This window comes from Lasioglossum baleicum, chromosome 5, assembly GCF_051020765.1.
Source record: "Lasioglossum baleicum chromosome 5, iyLasBale1, whole genome shotgun sequence".
Classification (NCBI taxonomy): domain Eukaryota; kingdom Metazoa; phylum Arthropoda; class Insecta; order Hymenoptera; family Halictidae; genus Lasioglossum; species Lasioglossum baleicum.
In genome coordinates, this window is record NC_134933.1 from 18,436,187 (window position 1) to 18,449,671 (window position 13,485).

General features: G+C 40.9%; 2 protein-coding genes across 9 annotated transcripts; both read left to right on the forward strand.

Moving 5' to 3' along the window:
* Positions 1–230: 230 nt before the first annotated feature.
* LOC143209026 (senecionine N-oxygenase) lies at positions 231–4,578 on the forward strand. The gene is made up of 8 exons (XM_076424154.1): positions 231–430; positions 1,492–1,708; positions 2,022–2,160; positions 2,231–2,492; positions 2,568–2,671; positions 2,738–2,825; positions 2,974–3,137; positions 4,014–4,578. The coding sequence occupies exons 2-8, from the start codon at positions 1,515–1,517 to the stop codon at positions 4,320–4,322; spliced, it is 1,260 nt and encodes a 419-aa protein (XP_076280269.1). The 5' UTR covers positions 231–430; positions 1,492–1,514; the 3' UTR covers positions 4,323–4,578.
* Positions 4,579–4,732: 154 nt separating this feature from the next.
* On the forward strand, positions 4,733–12,243 carry LOC143209018 (membrane-associated guanylate kinase, WW and PDZ domain-containing protein 1). Of its 8 annotated transcripts, none has more exons than XR_013009029.1 (12): positions 4,733–5,156; positions 6,613–6,694; positions 6,778–7,003; positions 7,261–7,664; positions 7,741–7,929; positions 7,986–9,126; positions 9,194–9,329; positions 9,750–10,292; positions 10,484–10,654; positions 10,744–10,878; positions 11,146–11,269; positions 11,533–11,988. XR_013009029.1 is itself a non-coding variant. In XM_076424126.1 (11 exons), the coding sequence occupies exons 2-11, from the start codon at positions 6,646–6,648 to the stop codon at positions 12,007–12,009; spliced, it is 3,159 nt and encodes a 1,052-aa protein (XP_076280241.1). In that variant the 5' UTR covers positions 4,733–5,156; positions 6,613–6,645; the 3' UTR covers positions 12,010–12,243. The 8 variants fall into 8 exon arrangements, 6 of the variants coding, with proteins under 6 accessions (XP_076280241.1, XP_076280244.1, XP_076280246.1 ...); XR_013009030.1 differs by having other exon boundaries at positions 11,571–11,988; XM_076424126.1 differs by lacking the exon at positions 11,146–11,269 and having other exon boundaries at positions 11,845–12,243.
* Positions 12,244–13,485: the final 1,242 nt, after the last annotated feature.

The following is a 13,485-nucleotide window of genomic DNA, read 5'->3' on the forward strand; positions in this document are numbered from 1 at the left end:
TTTAAACGAAACATATCATATATATTGTCATCAGTTGCGTGAATCCCGTGCGAACGTCACGACTATTCCATACAGATATCCTGACAATTATATCATAATCGTCGGTTGCCTAAAATTAACTTTCGACAAGGTTCTTGGCAGCAATTAAAAATTCATTAACCAGTCGATGGTTTGCACAGCCTCCAAAGACGGCGGGAGGCCGTTTTATCGCCGCTGCTTCCTGAAATCCGTCTACACTTTCCATATGTGTATATCGTAAACAGACAGCATACACGTCGGCCTTGTTATCAGTAACAGCCTCCTTTCGAACGATACACTTCGACTTTTCACACACACTGATTATTTCACGATCGGTGTCATTCGGTATTTCTTCTCCGGCTGTGATACATCGGCTACGGACAATTTCGCACGCGTTCCTCTCATCTTTCTCGTGAGTAGCATATAATCCTTATTCATTATTAACTGACATCGCATTTACCACACTTCTTCATTCATCGACACGTACGTTGACCTCAGCAACCATAAAAATTAGGAAAATCAAGGTAGTTTATTTAAAAAAATAAAGACGAAGGTCCGATTGACTTCGTTGAACTTAAATATTTGTGATACATTAATTACCCTTCCAATCCTCTCGCATTTCGCAAATCGTATGTAAATTTTTAACGCTCGACTAACAGTGCAGAAATTAATTTCTAAGTCTAGGTAAACGATTCCGTTATCCAAATAACGAATGACACAGCAGTTAACGTTTTAAAGGGGGACAAGACTATGGAAACTTTAAACAGTCGGTTATTTTAATATTGATTATGAGAGCCACTTTCTTTGTAAACATTTGACAAAAATATCACTCATAAAGATTACACATTCCAAAGCATTTTGATCCAGCCGAAAATATGTATACCGTGTGTGGTTCATGGTTCCATAACATGAACAATTTTCATCATTCGGGGAATTTATTTACCTTGGAATACTCGTAAATGCGTCTACAATTAACTGTAAAAAGTCTTAGTCCAGTGCCCCTCGATAACAGTTCTTGGTATTATCCTTTGCGATCGAGAAACTTAACTTGTGCGTTTACCGCACCTGCCAGACTCCAATGCTTCATCTCGCGCTTCTCTCTCGATAAAACCGACGAAAGCGATTGGCATTCGCCATCAGGATAGTTAAGCAACAACGAAAGTGCGTCGCAGAGGGAAAAAAAAGAAGAAACGTTCGAGACTTTCGATCGTTGCACCTTTCCCACTCGAAACCTGAACGCGTGTATAACTATGTTTCGTGTTTGATTAAATGCGGGGAACAGTACTATCGCTGGCCTTGTCTCTTCTACTTGAGTTTATTTTCATGATTACATCTCAGAATGTGATAATGTGATAATTGCGCGTGTTTTATAGTTTTTAAGTAGCTGTTTATGCCTCGAGCGTTAAACCGAGTAGGCGATTAGAGCAGCGAAAGGAAGGATAAATCGTAGCTTCTCTGTTCCCGAATTAACAGGTTTTCTCGAATCGTAAGCGAACATGAAAATCGCTGTGATCGGTGCTGGATCCGCAGGTCTGGCGGCTCTGCGACATTGCACTTCCGGTACGTTCGATTGTGAAGTGGTTTGTTACGAGAAAACGGAACAGGTCGGAGGAACATGGGTTTACAGGGAAGAGACAGGCCTGGATAAGTATGGCTTGCCGATACACACTAGCATGTACAACAACTTGAGGTAAAGATCGCCGTAAATCGGCTCAAAAATATTTTGGACTCTCGTCACACACGCATACATTAATTGAATTCATTCAACTCTAAATTAGTCTACTGTTTTGTTAAAGTTAAATAATTAATATGATGTAAAATAAACATCGTTTGAAATGGTTGCATACGCAAAGGGACAACAAGTCCGTACCGGATATATCGTTTTTTTGCGGGGCTTCCGAAGGAAATGCAGCAGGAAATGAGATTTTTACGAACCGATCGAAGGTGAAACGAAACTGTTCTTTGCCTGATTATTAACGAGCAAAATTGTTTGCGTTGCACAGAACAAATCTACCGAAGGAAGTGATGGGATATCCCGATTACCCGGCGCCCGATGTTCCCGAAAGTTACCTGACCCGAACGCAAATACTGAACTTCCTGAACTCCTACTGCGATCATTTCAAGCTTCGCCAGTATATCCGGGTACCGTACAAGTCCTCTCCACTGTAGCGTGTCTCCGACTTTTTATACCGAGAGAACTTTTTTTCTCCAGTTTCTGCACAATGTGGAGTTACTGGAGCCGTCGAACGGGGACCGGAAGTGGTCGATCAAGGCGAAGGATCTACAGAAGAATATTGTCACGAACGAGTCCTTCGACGCCGTTATGGTATGCAACGGCCATTACTTCGAGCCCAGTGTTCCGAAGTTGAAAGGCCACGATCTTTTCCAAGGACGACAGTTGCACAGCCACGACTACAGGAGTCCGGACATATTCAGTGCTAAAACTGTCCTCGTTATTGGCGCCGGTCCTTCCGGTAATCCGATCATTGAAACCCAAAAGATTATCACTTCGAATCGAACGTTAATCTTTCTCTGTTCTAAAACCACAGGCATGGACTTAGCCTTGGATATATCGAGGAAAGCGACCCGTGTCATTTTGAGTCATCACTCGAAAGACCCGATAGGTACCGTGTTCCCCGGGAATGTTATCCAGGTAATGAGACACGCCTTTAACGATCGTTAACCGTCCATTAACCGTTTTCACCGTTGAAATTTGTAGAAACCAGACGTGAAAGAGCTCACTGAAAATACCGTGATCTTCAAGGATGGCTCCAGTGAAGCCCTGGATGTAGTTTTCTATTGTACAGGTAACTTTTAATTAAGAAGATATTTCGTAAAAGTTGCAACAGCGTTGCCGAAGTCCCATAATGTTGTACAGGGGATACCTTGTACTTGACTGATTATAATTTATTGATCGACCACGCTCGAGATAATGATTCTAATCTTTGATCGTAGGATACAAGTATAGTTTTCCTTTTATGAGCGAGAAGTGTGGAATACGCGTGGATAATAACATGGTCACTCCACTTTGGAAGCAACTTGTGTCCACCGAGAACACGTCCCTTGCTCTGATCGGTCTTCCGTTTTATGTGTGTGCCTTCAGTATGTTCGATTTACAGGTGCGAGTTTAAGATAATTTACATGAAGGGGGTAGACTCGTTTCCAGGATTGCAAGGGTGCGGGATGCGCCTTCTCATCTCTCGGTAATGCAAAGATGGGGTTTTTCAGAAGTCAAACGCGCTAGATAAAAAATCAATCTAGGCCGCGATCGCCGTCAAGCAGTGGCGCACCCAGGGGGAGGGCCAGGGGGCCAAGTCCCCCCCCCAAGAAAAAATGTTTAGCTTCCAAAAATAAAATCGCGGAATAGCTCTCGACAGATATGTTGGCTAAAAAAAAGGTCATCACGCAAAACCAAGGACTGAGTTCAACTCGGCCCCCCGAAGATTGCATCCTGGGTGCGCCACTGCTCTCAAGAGTCCTATTTTTACGTTTATGAGGCGTAATTTGCATTATTCGGAAGCATCTCAGTCAGTCAGGCTTGGGAAGGGCGCTCGAAGCACAGGATGCTCGGAATCTGGAGGGATATAGTGCCACCGACGAGAATACCTCGTCTGTGTTAGTGCGACCAGACAGAATCCAGGACCCAGCTGCCTTCCATCTACTCGGCAGCTATTGCTGCTCTCTGCCGGCAGCAAGCGTTGCCTCTGCTGAAAAACCGAGTATTTTGCTTACTGAGATGTAGCTGTCGCAGCTTTATGAAGAAAATAGCTACATCCGCAGCTGTATGCTAACGAATAATGCAAATTACGCCTTGTAAACGAAAAAGTAGGACTTTTGAGGGCGATCGCGACCTAGATCGATCTTTTATCTAGCGTTTTTGACTACTGGAAACCCCCATCTTTGTATTATCGAGAATTGAGCAATCCTGCAAAAACGAGTGGTAACGATTATGCGAGTGATTGTAGTGATTGTACTAATTCACACGTTGATCGAAGGTTCGATTTCTCTTGAAATTCTGGAGCGGACAGAGAGACTTCCCTTCAAAGGCAGACATGTTGCGGGAAGAGAAGGAGGAATTGGAGAAAAAATTGAAACAGGGTCTCGGGAAGAGGCATTTCCACATGATGGGATACGAGCAGGGCGATTATTACGATGATCTCGCAAGAACTGCGGGGGTAACACCCTTGCCACCTGTTCTCACGAAGCTGCACAATGAAAGCAGCATGCGCTTCTTGGACAACTTGACGCATTACAGAGAGAGCAGATATAAGATCATCGACGATTATAATTTCATTCAGCTATGAAACTGCCGTCATCTGCCAATCATGGAACGATTGTCTCAAATTGAACGGAAAGTTCGTCGTGTACTTTAGTAGCTTGCACCGCGTTGTGCAATATCGATACAATCTTTTGCAGATTATTTGTTTGCTATTTTAGCTCTCAACTTAATCGCACAAGAGAACGACCTTTCCGTTCAACCCGATAAATTTTATACGCATCGATCTGTCGTTGTACTGAGAAATAATTCAGACAATAAAATATACAATATTTTTGTTAAGGTATTCGGAGAGACTGAATAGCTGTACGCGAACGTCATTTCACATTATTACCGGAGCGCATCGATAAAAATCGCGAGTGTTAGTGTGGATTTATAGTGGAGCTGCGAGCATCGATGATAGCGGCGCGGTGAAAAGAAACCAGCATTCGTGACAACATTTCGACACATACTAATGAAAAAGTACATATGTATTTTCTTTGTTTTTCTTTTTTTTCACCTCACAGCTCACCTCGCTGCTCTACTATAAATCCACCCTTATTCTCAAGTCTCGAGATCCACATTCAAATTCAAATGTAGCGCGAGAAGTGTAGCGTGCGTTGCAACCGCGAGACGGCGCGCGCACGCGTACGTCGGTTAAATGCCTTCGCCGCGGTGCGATTGGGTGCGATATTCAGTATTTCAGTGTCGTGTGTGATGTAGCTGTGTGACGGCCGTGGTTACGTTTCACTTCATAATCATTTCGAAAATGATTAGTATTTCGATGATCCTAAAGTGATTCAGTGGCGAAGTATTCCAGCCCGTTTCCGCGGCTGAGCCAGGATGATCGAATCAAAAGAAAATCTCGTCGATCGTGATTACCGTGAGTAAAATCCCTTTCGAAAAAGAGCCGTCTACGGATTATACATTTTCCTAGTCTATACTGTACCATGATTTCCCACTTCGCGAATTTCCATGCTAATCTCAATCTCGTTCTACTCGCGCGAGCGAGAAAGACGGAGAGATAGAGAAGCAGGGGACAGCAGGGGAGCAGAGAAAGACAGAGATAGATAGAGAGAGAGAGAGAGAGGGAGAAAGGGAAGAAAGGAAGGAGAGAAAGATAATCTACGAGTAACGTTTCCTCGGGGTATGCATGCGGAAAAACGTTAGAATCGCGTCTCGGAACGAAAAAACGTTATTTACGTTCCCGGGAGACTCGACAACACGTTACTTTCCTAGATAGAAAGTTGCATTCAATGATGCACGATATGTGGGCTACGCACAGTCTCTCCCTCGGGTGAATGCATTCGTAAGAATGCATTCACGTCCGCCGTGTGTCGTGTTCCTCTCCTGCTTTATGTAATTTCACCACGGACACCTGTCTGTCCGCTTCCCTGGAGTATCGTGCGTCTCCGCCGTGCTCTCTTCACTGTCAACGTTTCCGTTCTTGCCCTTATCTGTCAGACGTTTGGAGACTGGAATGGTCCTTTTAACTGTACGGGTCAAAAACTTCTTTCGAGCTATCTTTTTCTTTTAGTCTCATTCAGTCTCATTCCCCTAAATCGTGACACTTCGCGAAGAAATGATAGTAATTTCATATTAGTCTCGAACATAACCGTATTTTCTCGTCCAAGAAGTATTCATGCGTGTATAACAGTTTAATAGTGTGCACGTATGTATTACTACTTATGTACTACGAGAAATATACAAGAAATCTTTGAACTTTCATCTGAAACAATATACAATGCAGCGTTTAGATAACAGGAGAAGATCATGTTCGAAACAACTGATGTTGAAGTCGCTGAAACTTCGGTGATTCAACTCGAACGCGGCACCGTTTCCCGTTGTCCAATCATTTTGAAATTTTTCACACATCATTTTCTCGCGAAGTGTCAGAATTAAGGAGGATGAGATTAGATACTCTGGCGTTGAAAGCGAAGGACCACCCCATTGAACACGCGGATAAAACCGTTTTCTTTTTTGTTCATACTCTAATAATGCGATTTACCCTGCCCGCGTAACTAATCCCGAAACAACGTGAAAAATGTTTGGAAACGTTGCATAAATGGTGTCGCAACGGGTGAAATACTATCTGTAATCCTGATACGGTGTATCGTTACCGCTAACAGTATTTCATGACCGTTGTGAGTCTTTGTTATTCACGGGGATGATTCGATAATTGTTTGCAATATAGTCGTAGACTTTTTCTTATAAAAATCCACATTTTTGACTTGCCTGAAAAAACTTTCTAAAAATGAACGTACACTACTATTATTATAATAACTACAGATTTTTTTTTATATTTGTCTCAAAGCTCTATTACTGTTGTTGTTATTCAGTAGGGTATTAAGGTGGAACTTGAGAATTGTAAAATGGCTACAAAAACTGAAGATACAACGTCCATTGATAATACCAATGATGGTAAAACAATTTTGTAATTTGCTTTTTGTAATTTGTGTGGTTACTGCTACGATCGCTTGTTATAATTGTATGTGTAATTGCAGGAGAGAGCATGGATAAGGAGGTATTAGCTATCAGTGGAACCGATGAAACTGGTCATCGCATGCCACCTACGTATTTGTACAGTTCAAGTTCAGAACCAAATACAGGGATACCCAATCAAGAACAGGGCAACAGGAGTCGTAATCAAGCCACGGAAGACCAGTTAGGACCATTGCCACCAAATTGGGAGAAGGCTTACACCGACACGGGAGAAGTATATTTTATAGAGTACGTGACATGATGTACCAAATAGTTTGATGATTTGCATTGTAGCTAGGGCTGGTTATTGTATGAAAATTTGGTTAAATTATGCAATGAGGTGTGCATCATCGTGTATTGGCACAAATTGGCCAATTGGTGTTACAATTTTCGTACAATCAGTGATCCCAGTAACAATATGATTTACCAAGGATTGCTGCACACTGATTGCTTGGAATCAATTGCGATCGTTTCATGATTAATTAAAATACTTGTGTGTATTACAGCCACAACACGGGTACTTCGCATTGGCTGGACCCACGGCTATCCAAATTTCAAAAAAGATCTTTGGAGGAATGTTTGGATGACGAATTGCCATACGGTTGGGAGAAAATAGATGACACGCTGTATGGAACGTACTTCATTGATCATGTAAATCGTCGAACTCAGTATGAAAATCCAGTATTGCAAGCGAAAAGGGCTCAGCAAAGTTTAGGGGAAAGAAAGAGTCCCAATTTCACTAGGAATCCGGATAAACTAAAGGGTCAGAAGATAAGAACAACGTTGATAAAGAGTTCGAGAGGGCTAGGGTTTACCATTGTCGGCGGAGACGATTCGGTGGAGGAATTTTTACAAATAAAAAGCGTTGTACCGAATGGCCCTGCGTGGTTGGATGGAAAATTGCAAACTGGTAATTAATGAGACCATATTAGAGATTACATTCAATAATACAAATCGATATAAACCTAGAACGATGCTAATTGCAGGGGATGTTTTGGTATACGTTAACGACACGTGCGTTTTGGGATTCACTCATAACGAGATGGTGAATGTTTTTAAATCAATTGGTAGCGGCGAGACTGTCACGCTGGAGGTATGTCGGGGTTATCCGTTGCCGTTCGATCCGAACGACCCTAACACGGAAGTTGTTACCACAATTGCTGTTAACGCGCCAGGTAAAGATAATGTTTTCTACATGCATCCGTTTCAAGAATAAATTCTATCGCTTCAGATATTTTAACAGAAGATCCCCGGATGTACATGGATCTGGATCCCACCTTGCAAAGCAACGGTCGTTTCAATTTCCTGGACTCCACGTTCTTGCCGGTGCATAGCCTCCAAAACGGTGAGAACCTCGCCACCACCTCTGTCAACTCGATGCCGGACCTGTGTATCTCGGACAAGATCAACACGATTAAACGACCGAGCAGCACCGACATTCTTCTGTCGGAGAGCAACGACATGAACGATTGCAAGGACTCACCGTTGTCTTCCAAACCTGAATTTCTTAGTATTGCGATCGTGAAGGGGACCATGGGGTTCGGATTCACAATAGCGGATTCTGCGCACGGTCAAAAAGTCAAGAAGATCCTGGACCGGCAGCGTTGCAAAAATTTGATGGAGGGTGATATTCTGGTTAATATAAATGACATCAATGTGAGAAACATGTGCCACTCCGAAGTGGTGCAGGTGCTGAAAGATTGTCCGCGCAACGAAGAAGCGTTGATACATGTACAAAGAACAACGTCAAAGTCGAACGAGAAGAAGGAGAAGAACTCACAGGACTTTTTTCGAAGTAAAACACCGACCGCTGATATCTACAGCACTCAAACGAAGACTGTCGTACCGAGTCGACCGAAAACACCGCTGATAGACACTAGAAATCGCCCTAAGTCGCCAACGAATGCAATCAGACCGAATTGGACCGAGCAAAGCGAAAACGAGCTAAACCCGTTAGATAACCGATACAAGTACGGCGAATATACTCACAGCATGTACTATACTGACCCGTACAAGGCCAACATAACGAACCTGTCCGATAATTTCGCTACGATGACTAATCTCGACGACGATTCGGTGCGAAACACCGCGAAAAGAGATTGGGTCACGAACGACAAATTGAACATAAACAACGATGTGTATTCTATCGACATACCTCATCACGATAACATGCTGAAACAAAACGGATGCTTGCATTCGGACTACTATAAAGAGCTGTACACGACGCAGTCCCACTCGCAGTACAGCGAGCAAGATTACAATGTATATTCTATCGGTCAGGAGCAGAATGTTGACACTGGGGAGATATGGGATAAGCGTAAGGAAACCACGAGTTTTGAACATGAGCAACCACATTCCAGTTCTATACCACGGTAAGCATAAATTTCATTCATAGATTTCCGTGTAAGTTCCGTTCAGTTAACATTAGTTCGATTTTAGATATACCCAGTACACCAATGAACTAGTATGTCCTATTGTGCCTGACATAGAATGGATAGAAACGTTGGTGACGTTAGTGAGACAGGATACAGGCTTCGGATTTAGAATAGTTGGTGGCACCGAGGAAGGATCTCAAGTGAGAACATAAATTGCTAACATATACAGAATGTCTTAGCTAAATGAAATCGCCCAAATATTTGCTTCTTTATTGTTATGCCGTGAACATCTTCATCGAGAATAGTATAACTTTATCCCGAGAAATTTTTTCGTACAATGATAAGTAGGCTGCAGATTTTATGCACTTATGGTAAAAATGATTAAAAGTGGAAAAAATTTCTGTTTTGACTCTTGTTTTTATTGTGCATAAAAAGCCACAGTCTAATGATAATTAAGACAGATATTTTTAGTAGAGGTGTGCGAGGTATCGGGTCGAGAATCCATCCCGAGCCGACATTGTCGAACTCTCGCACAACTCTAATTATTTAGGTGATACTTTTTAACTCAGACATCCTGTACAATTGATGAAAATTGAAGGTATTGATAATCAAACTGTTAGCAGGTCTCTGTCGGACACATTGTACCTGGTGGTGCAGCCGATTTGGACAACAGACTGAATACAGGCGATCTAATCATGTCGGTCGACGGTGAGAGTGTTTTGAACTCGTCGCACCACCATGTCGTCCAGTTGATGATCGCTGCAGCTCAAAATGGCAGGGTTACTTTAGGAATACGACGTCGAATTAACACCCAGGAACATCTTCCAGAAAATCTACAGGCTCCGTACAGTAGACAAATGAATCATCAGTATCCTTACGACGTGACGGTCACTCGAATGGAAAACGAAGGTTTTGGCTTCGTGATCATCTCTTCGGTGAACAAAGCTGGCTCGACTATCGGTAGGATAATTGAAGGCTCGCCTGCGGAAAGATGCGGCCGGTTGAACGTTGGAGACCATATTCTTGCCGTTAATCACGTGGATATCACGAACGTCTGCCACAAGGATATCGTGAACTTAATCAAGGACTCAGGTTATTCTGTTACTTTGACGATCGGTTACCCGCTCGACGATTGTTGCAGCAATACGTCTCTGTCTCAAAAGGTACTGCTCACTAATTACACGAGTGGTTTTGATTAAGTGTCTCCAAGAGTAGGGATACATCAATTCTCCACATATTGTTTGAAAATGTTTTTATCATAAATTCTGAGGAGGATGTTGTATGGTTACTCTTCGAACAAAATATTTAATTTTATATTTCGAGCATCCTGTGTATATAATATAAATTATCGCAGGATGAACCAACGTGCGACGGAGACGGAGGCCAATACCACGCGGTCGAATTAACACGCGGAACCCGAGGATTTGGTTTTAGTATTCGCGGCGGGCGTGAATTTCAAAATATGCCACTATTTGTGTTGCAAATTGCTGAGAATGGTCCCGCGTCTATTGATAATCGATTGAGAGTAAGAGATGAGCTATTAATAAAATCGAATGTGTGTCAGTAAAGCGATAGCTGTTTCAAGGATCTGTATTTTGCATTGTTACATTTCAGGTCGGAGACCAAATAATCGAGATAAATGGAATTAACACGAAAAACATGACTCACACGGAGGCAATCGAAATTATACGAAACGGTGGGCCATCCGTTCGACTTTTGGTTCGACGTGGTTGTCAGATGCCTTCAGTGGTAGGTGCTCTTCCACACCTCTACGATATGAATATATGAGATTAACCATTTTTTTTAGTAACACACCGCCATTAATCCTTGCAAGTGACGATTACTAATGCTAACGTTGCCTCCGTGTAACTTTTACCCCCCGAATAATTTCTTTTTCGACTCGATGCTTCTGAGTTTAACAATTAGGTATCGCGTAGTACGAAAGAAATGAAACAATTTTTAAAGACAATACCAGAGAAAGGAAAGAATGATTTGCAAGAGGTTGTTTTATTGCAGCGAGTGTTAGATTAATACTGTTACGCAGTACTAAGAGAATCGGTACAGAACTGTCTGGTGCAAAAAGGGAAACAATGTGTTATATTGTATAATATTTTATGGAGTTGGTTATACATATATGTAGGTATGTAGTAAGATTCAATACTTTCTTTTTTATATATGACACATGGGAATCAAGTGTTTATACATCTCTATTCACATGTCATTCAAGCTTTTTAATATTTGATACGTATTATTATTATTTTATATATGAGCTTCGAATTCTATATATGTATTACAGTTTAGTAACATAACCGAGGACATGGTTGTTGATTCTCAATGAAACACTATACTGATATAGTATTAATATTAATTTATAGTAAGAGATCATCTTTTACGAACTTTCAGTTGAAGGAAGGAATGCGTGAATATCTTTTTCCTTGCAGCTGCGATTGTGACTCGTAAAATTCCCGATTTATAGGGACGATACTTGCTCACTCTAACCAAGATTGGACTGGTGCTAACTCTGTATTTAAACAAATCTAATTACCGAGAGAGAGGACGAGAAATATTAATTCATCCTAACACGTGTGATAGCTTGAGAGTATTGTGCCTTGCGCGTGTTCCAAATATTTAATAACAAAACGAAAATTTACTAAGTAAAACGCTTGAGCTTCTGAAGCGATCGTAAAACGTTTATTGAATTTATATTCGTTGTAGAATAATCTCACAATCGACCAATTAAGTATTCGACCGATTGATGAGGGCACCCCGCGCAGGCATTTATTCAAATTACCCGAGATGGGTGTGCACCCCAAAAAACGTCAGAAAGTCCGACTTTTCGTTTTCTTAAACTGCTGTTCATCCAAAAATCGATATTTATGATAAGGGTTTTTTACCATGAAAGCGATACGACACTATTTGGTCCTGACTATATCGTTAATTCGATAAGGTATAATAATATACTTTGTAAGTTTAAATGTTAGCTTCCGAGAAGAGAGTCTTGAGAATTTTCTGGTTTTTTTTCTTTTCGTTTTACCGCGTATTGGGTGATTATTGCATTTTTAAGGTATGACTTTATACTAGAATCGATTGTACAAGACTATATACAATTAGAAAGACATGTGAAACGTGAATCTCATTGGAGTATGATCTATTTGCATCCGCAAATAGCGTTGATACTCGCGTAAAGCATGGAAAGCTATTTTAGTATTTATATAGGAAGATAATCGTGCACTGATATTACGTCTTAAATAAGAGAAATTGTAGACTGGAAAGATGTTAACTACATTTGACATTCTCAGAATCTCTTTTTGGTTAATCGTATACACTGGAACCATTCATCCTGTAACATTATTGTGGCCTTGATCATCGATTCATGCATTTTTCTTAGCACGAATATTATACTCTGATCTTGTCGAGTTTAATGGATTACCATTTGACTGTTGTGTTGTCTTAAAGCGTGTGCAGCATTTGAAAAAGAAATGAAAAGAAGATATTGTCGATACTGTTTTTGTTCTTAAGTATTTATTATAAACTATACGATATAAGTACATGTAGCAATAATTAAATTAAGTGCTGATACAACCAAAGACGCAGATGCACTTAGAGGTGCAGAGAATCAATGCGATGACGAACTGCATTTACCGTTTAAAAACAAATTCTTTTGAAACGTTCTCATTCTTACGATACTACGGAAGTTTATGCAAATCTAAGTTCTTGCGAACAATCTCGAAGAGACTGAAACTCCATAATATTGTATCGTCTTCGTAAAACGTTACAATACGGTATGAATAGACTGCGGATCTCTTTATGCATTTCTAGCAAAATTGAGAAGATGAGATACAAAATTGTTGAAAATTTTATAAAATTCACCATGTTAATATATGATTTCTCCTCTATCAAAATCATCAATGGAAGAAATAACGTTCAATTTAGTTTCTATTTCGTGCAATCGATGCAGACGATTTTTATTTCGCATAAAGATCCGCAGTCTAGTTACGAATAAAACGAAGTTGCGTTAAATTCGATTAGTATCTCGTTCCACACAATTACTAAAGATTATGTAAAAAAAATTATGCAATTCTTTCTAAACTTCTCATATGCAATAAGCGCATAAAGTTCCGAAGTCTACTGATTACCCGTTAATGTCTGTAATAATCAGATCGGGCAAAAAGTTTTCTTGTCAAAACAACCTCTTCCTGTCTTTTTGCGACACTTAGGCACGTTAACTAAGTAAAAACTAATAAATCTATTTTTTTACTAGTAAGTTCGTAACGACTAGGTCGGGAATGTTCGGTAAACGAATCAAGTAAGAACGAATTAAGCTATATTTTTAAACCTAATTCATGTAAAGTAAAC

Coding starts and splice junctions, on each gene's coding strand:
- LOC143209026 (XM_076424154.1), top strand. CDS start 1,515: ATGAAAATCGCTGTGATCGGTGCTGGATCCGCAGGTCTGGCGGCTCTG. Junction 2,493..2,567: donor TATTGGCGCCGGTCCTTCCG/GTAATCCGATCA, acceptor CTAAAACCACAG/GCATGGACTTAGCCTTGGAT. Junction 2,826..2,973: donor TGTAGTTTTCTATTGTACAG/GTAACTTTTAAT, acceptor CTTTGATCGTAG/GATACAAGTATAGTTTTCCT.
- LOC143209018 (XM_076424126.1), top strand. CDS start 6,646: ATGGCTACAAAAACTGAAGATACAACGTCCATTGATAATACCAATGAT. Junction 10,293..10,483: donor ATACGTCTCTGTCTCAAAAG/GTACTGCTCACT, acceptor AAATTATCGCAG/GATGAACCAACGTGCGACGG. Junction 10,655..10,743: donor CTATTGATAATCGATTGAGA/GTAAGAGATGAG, acceptor GTTACATTTCAG/GTCGGAGACCAAATAATCGA.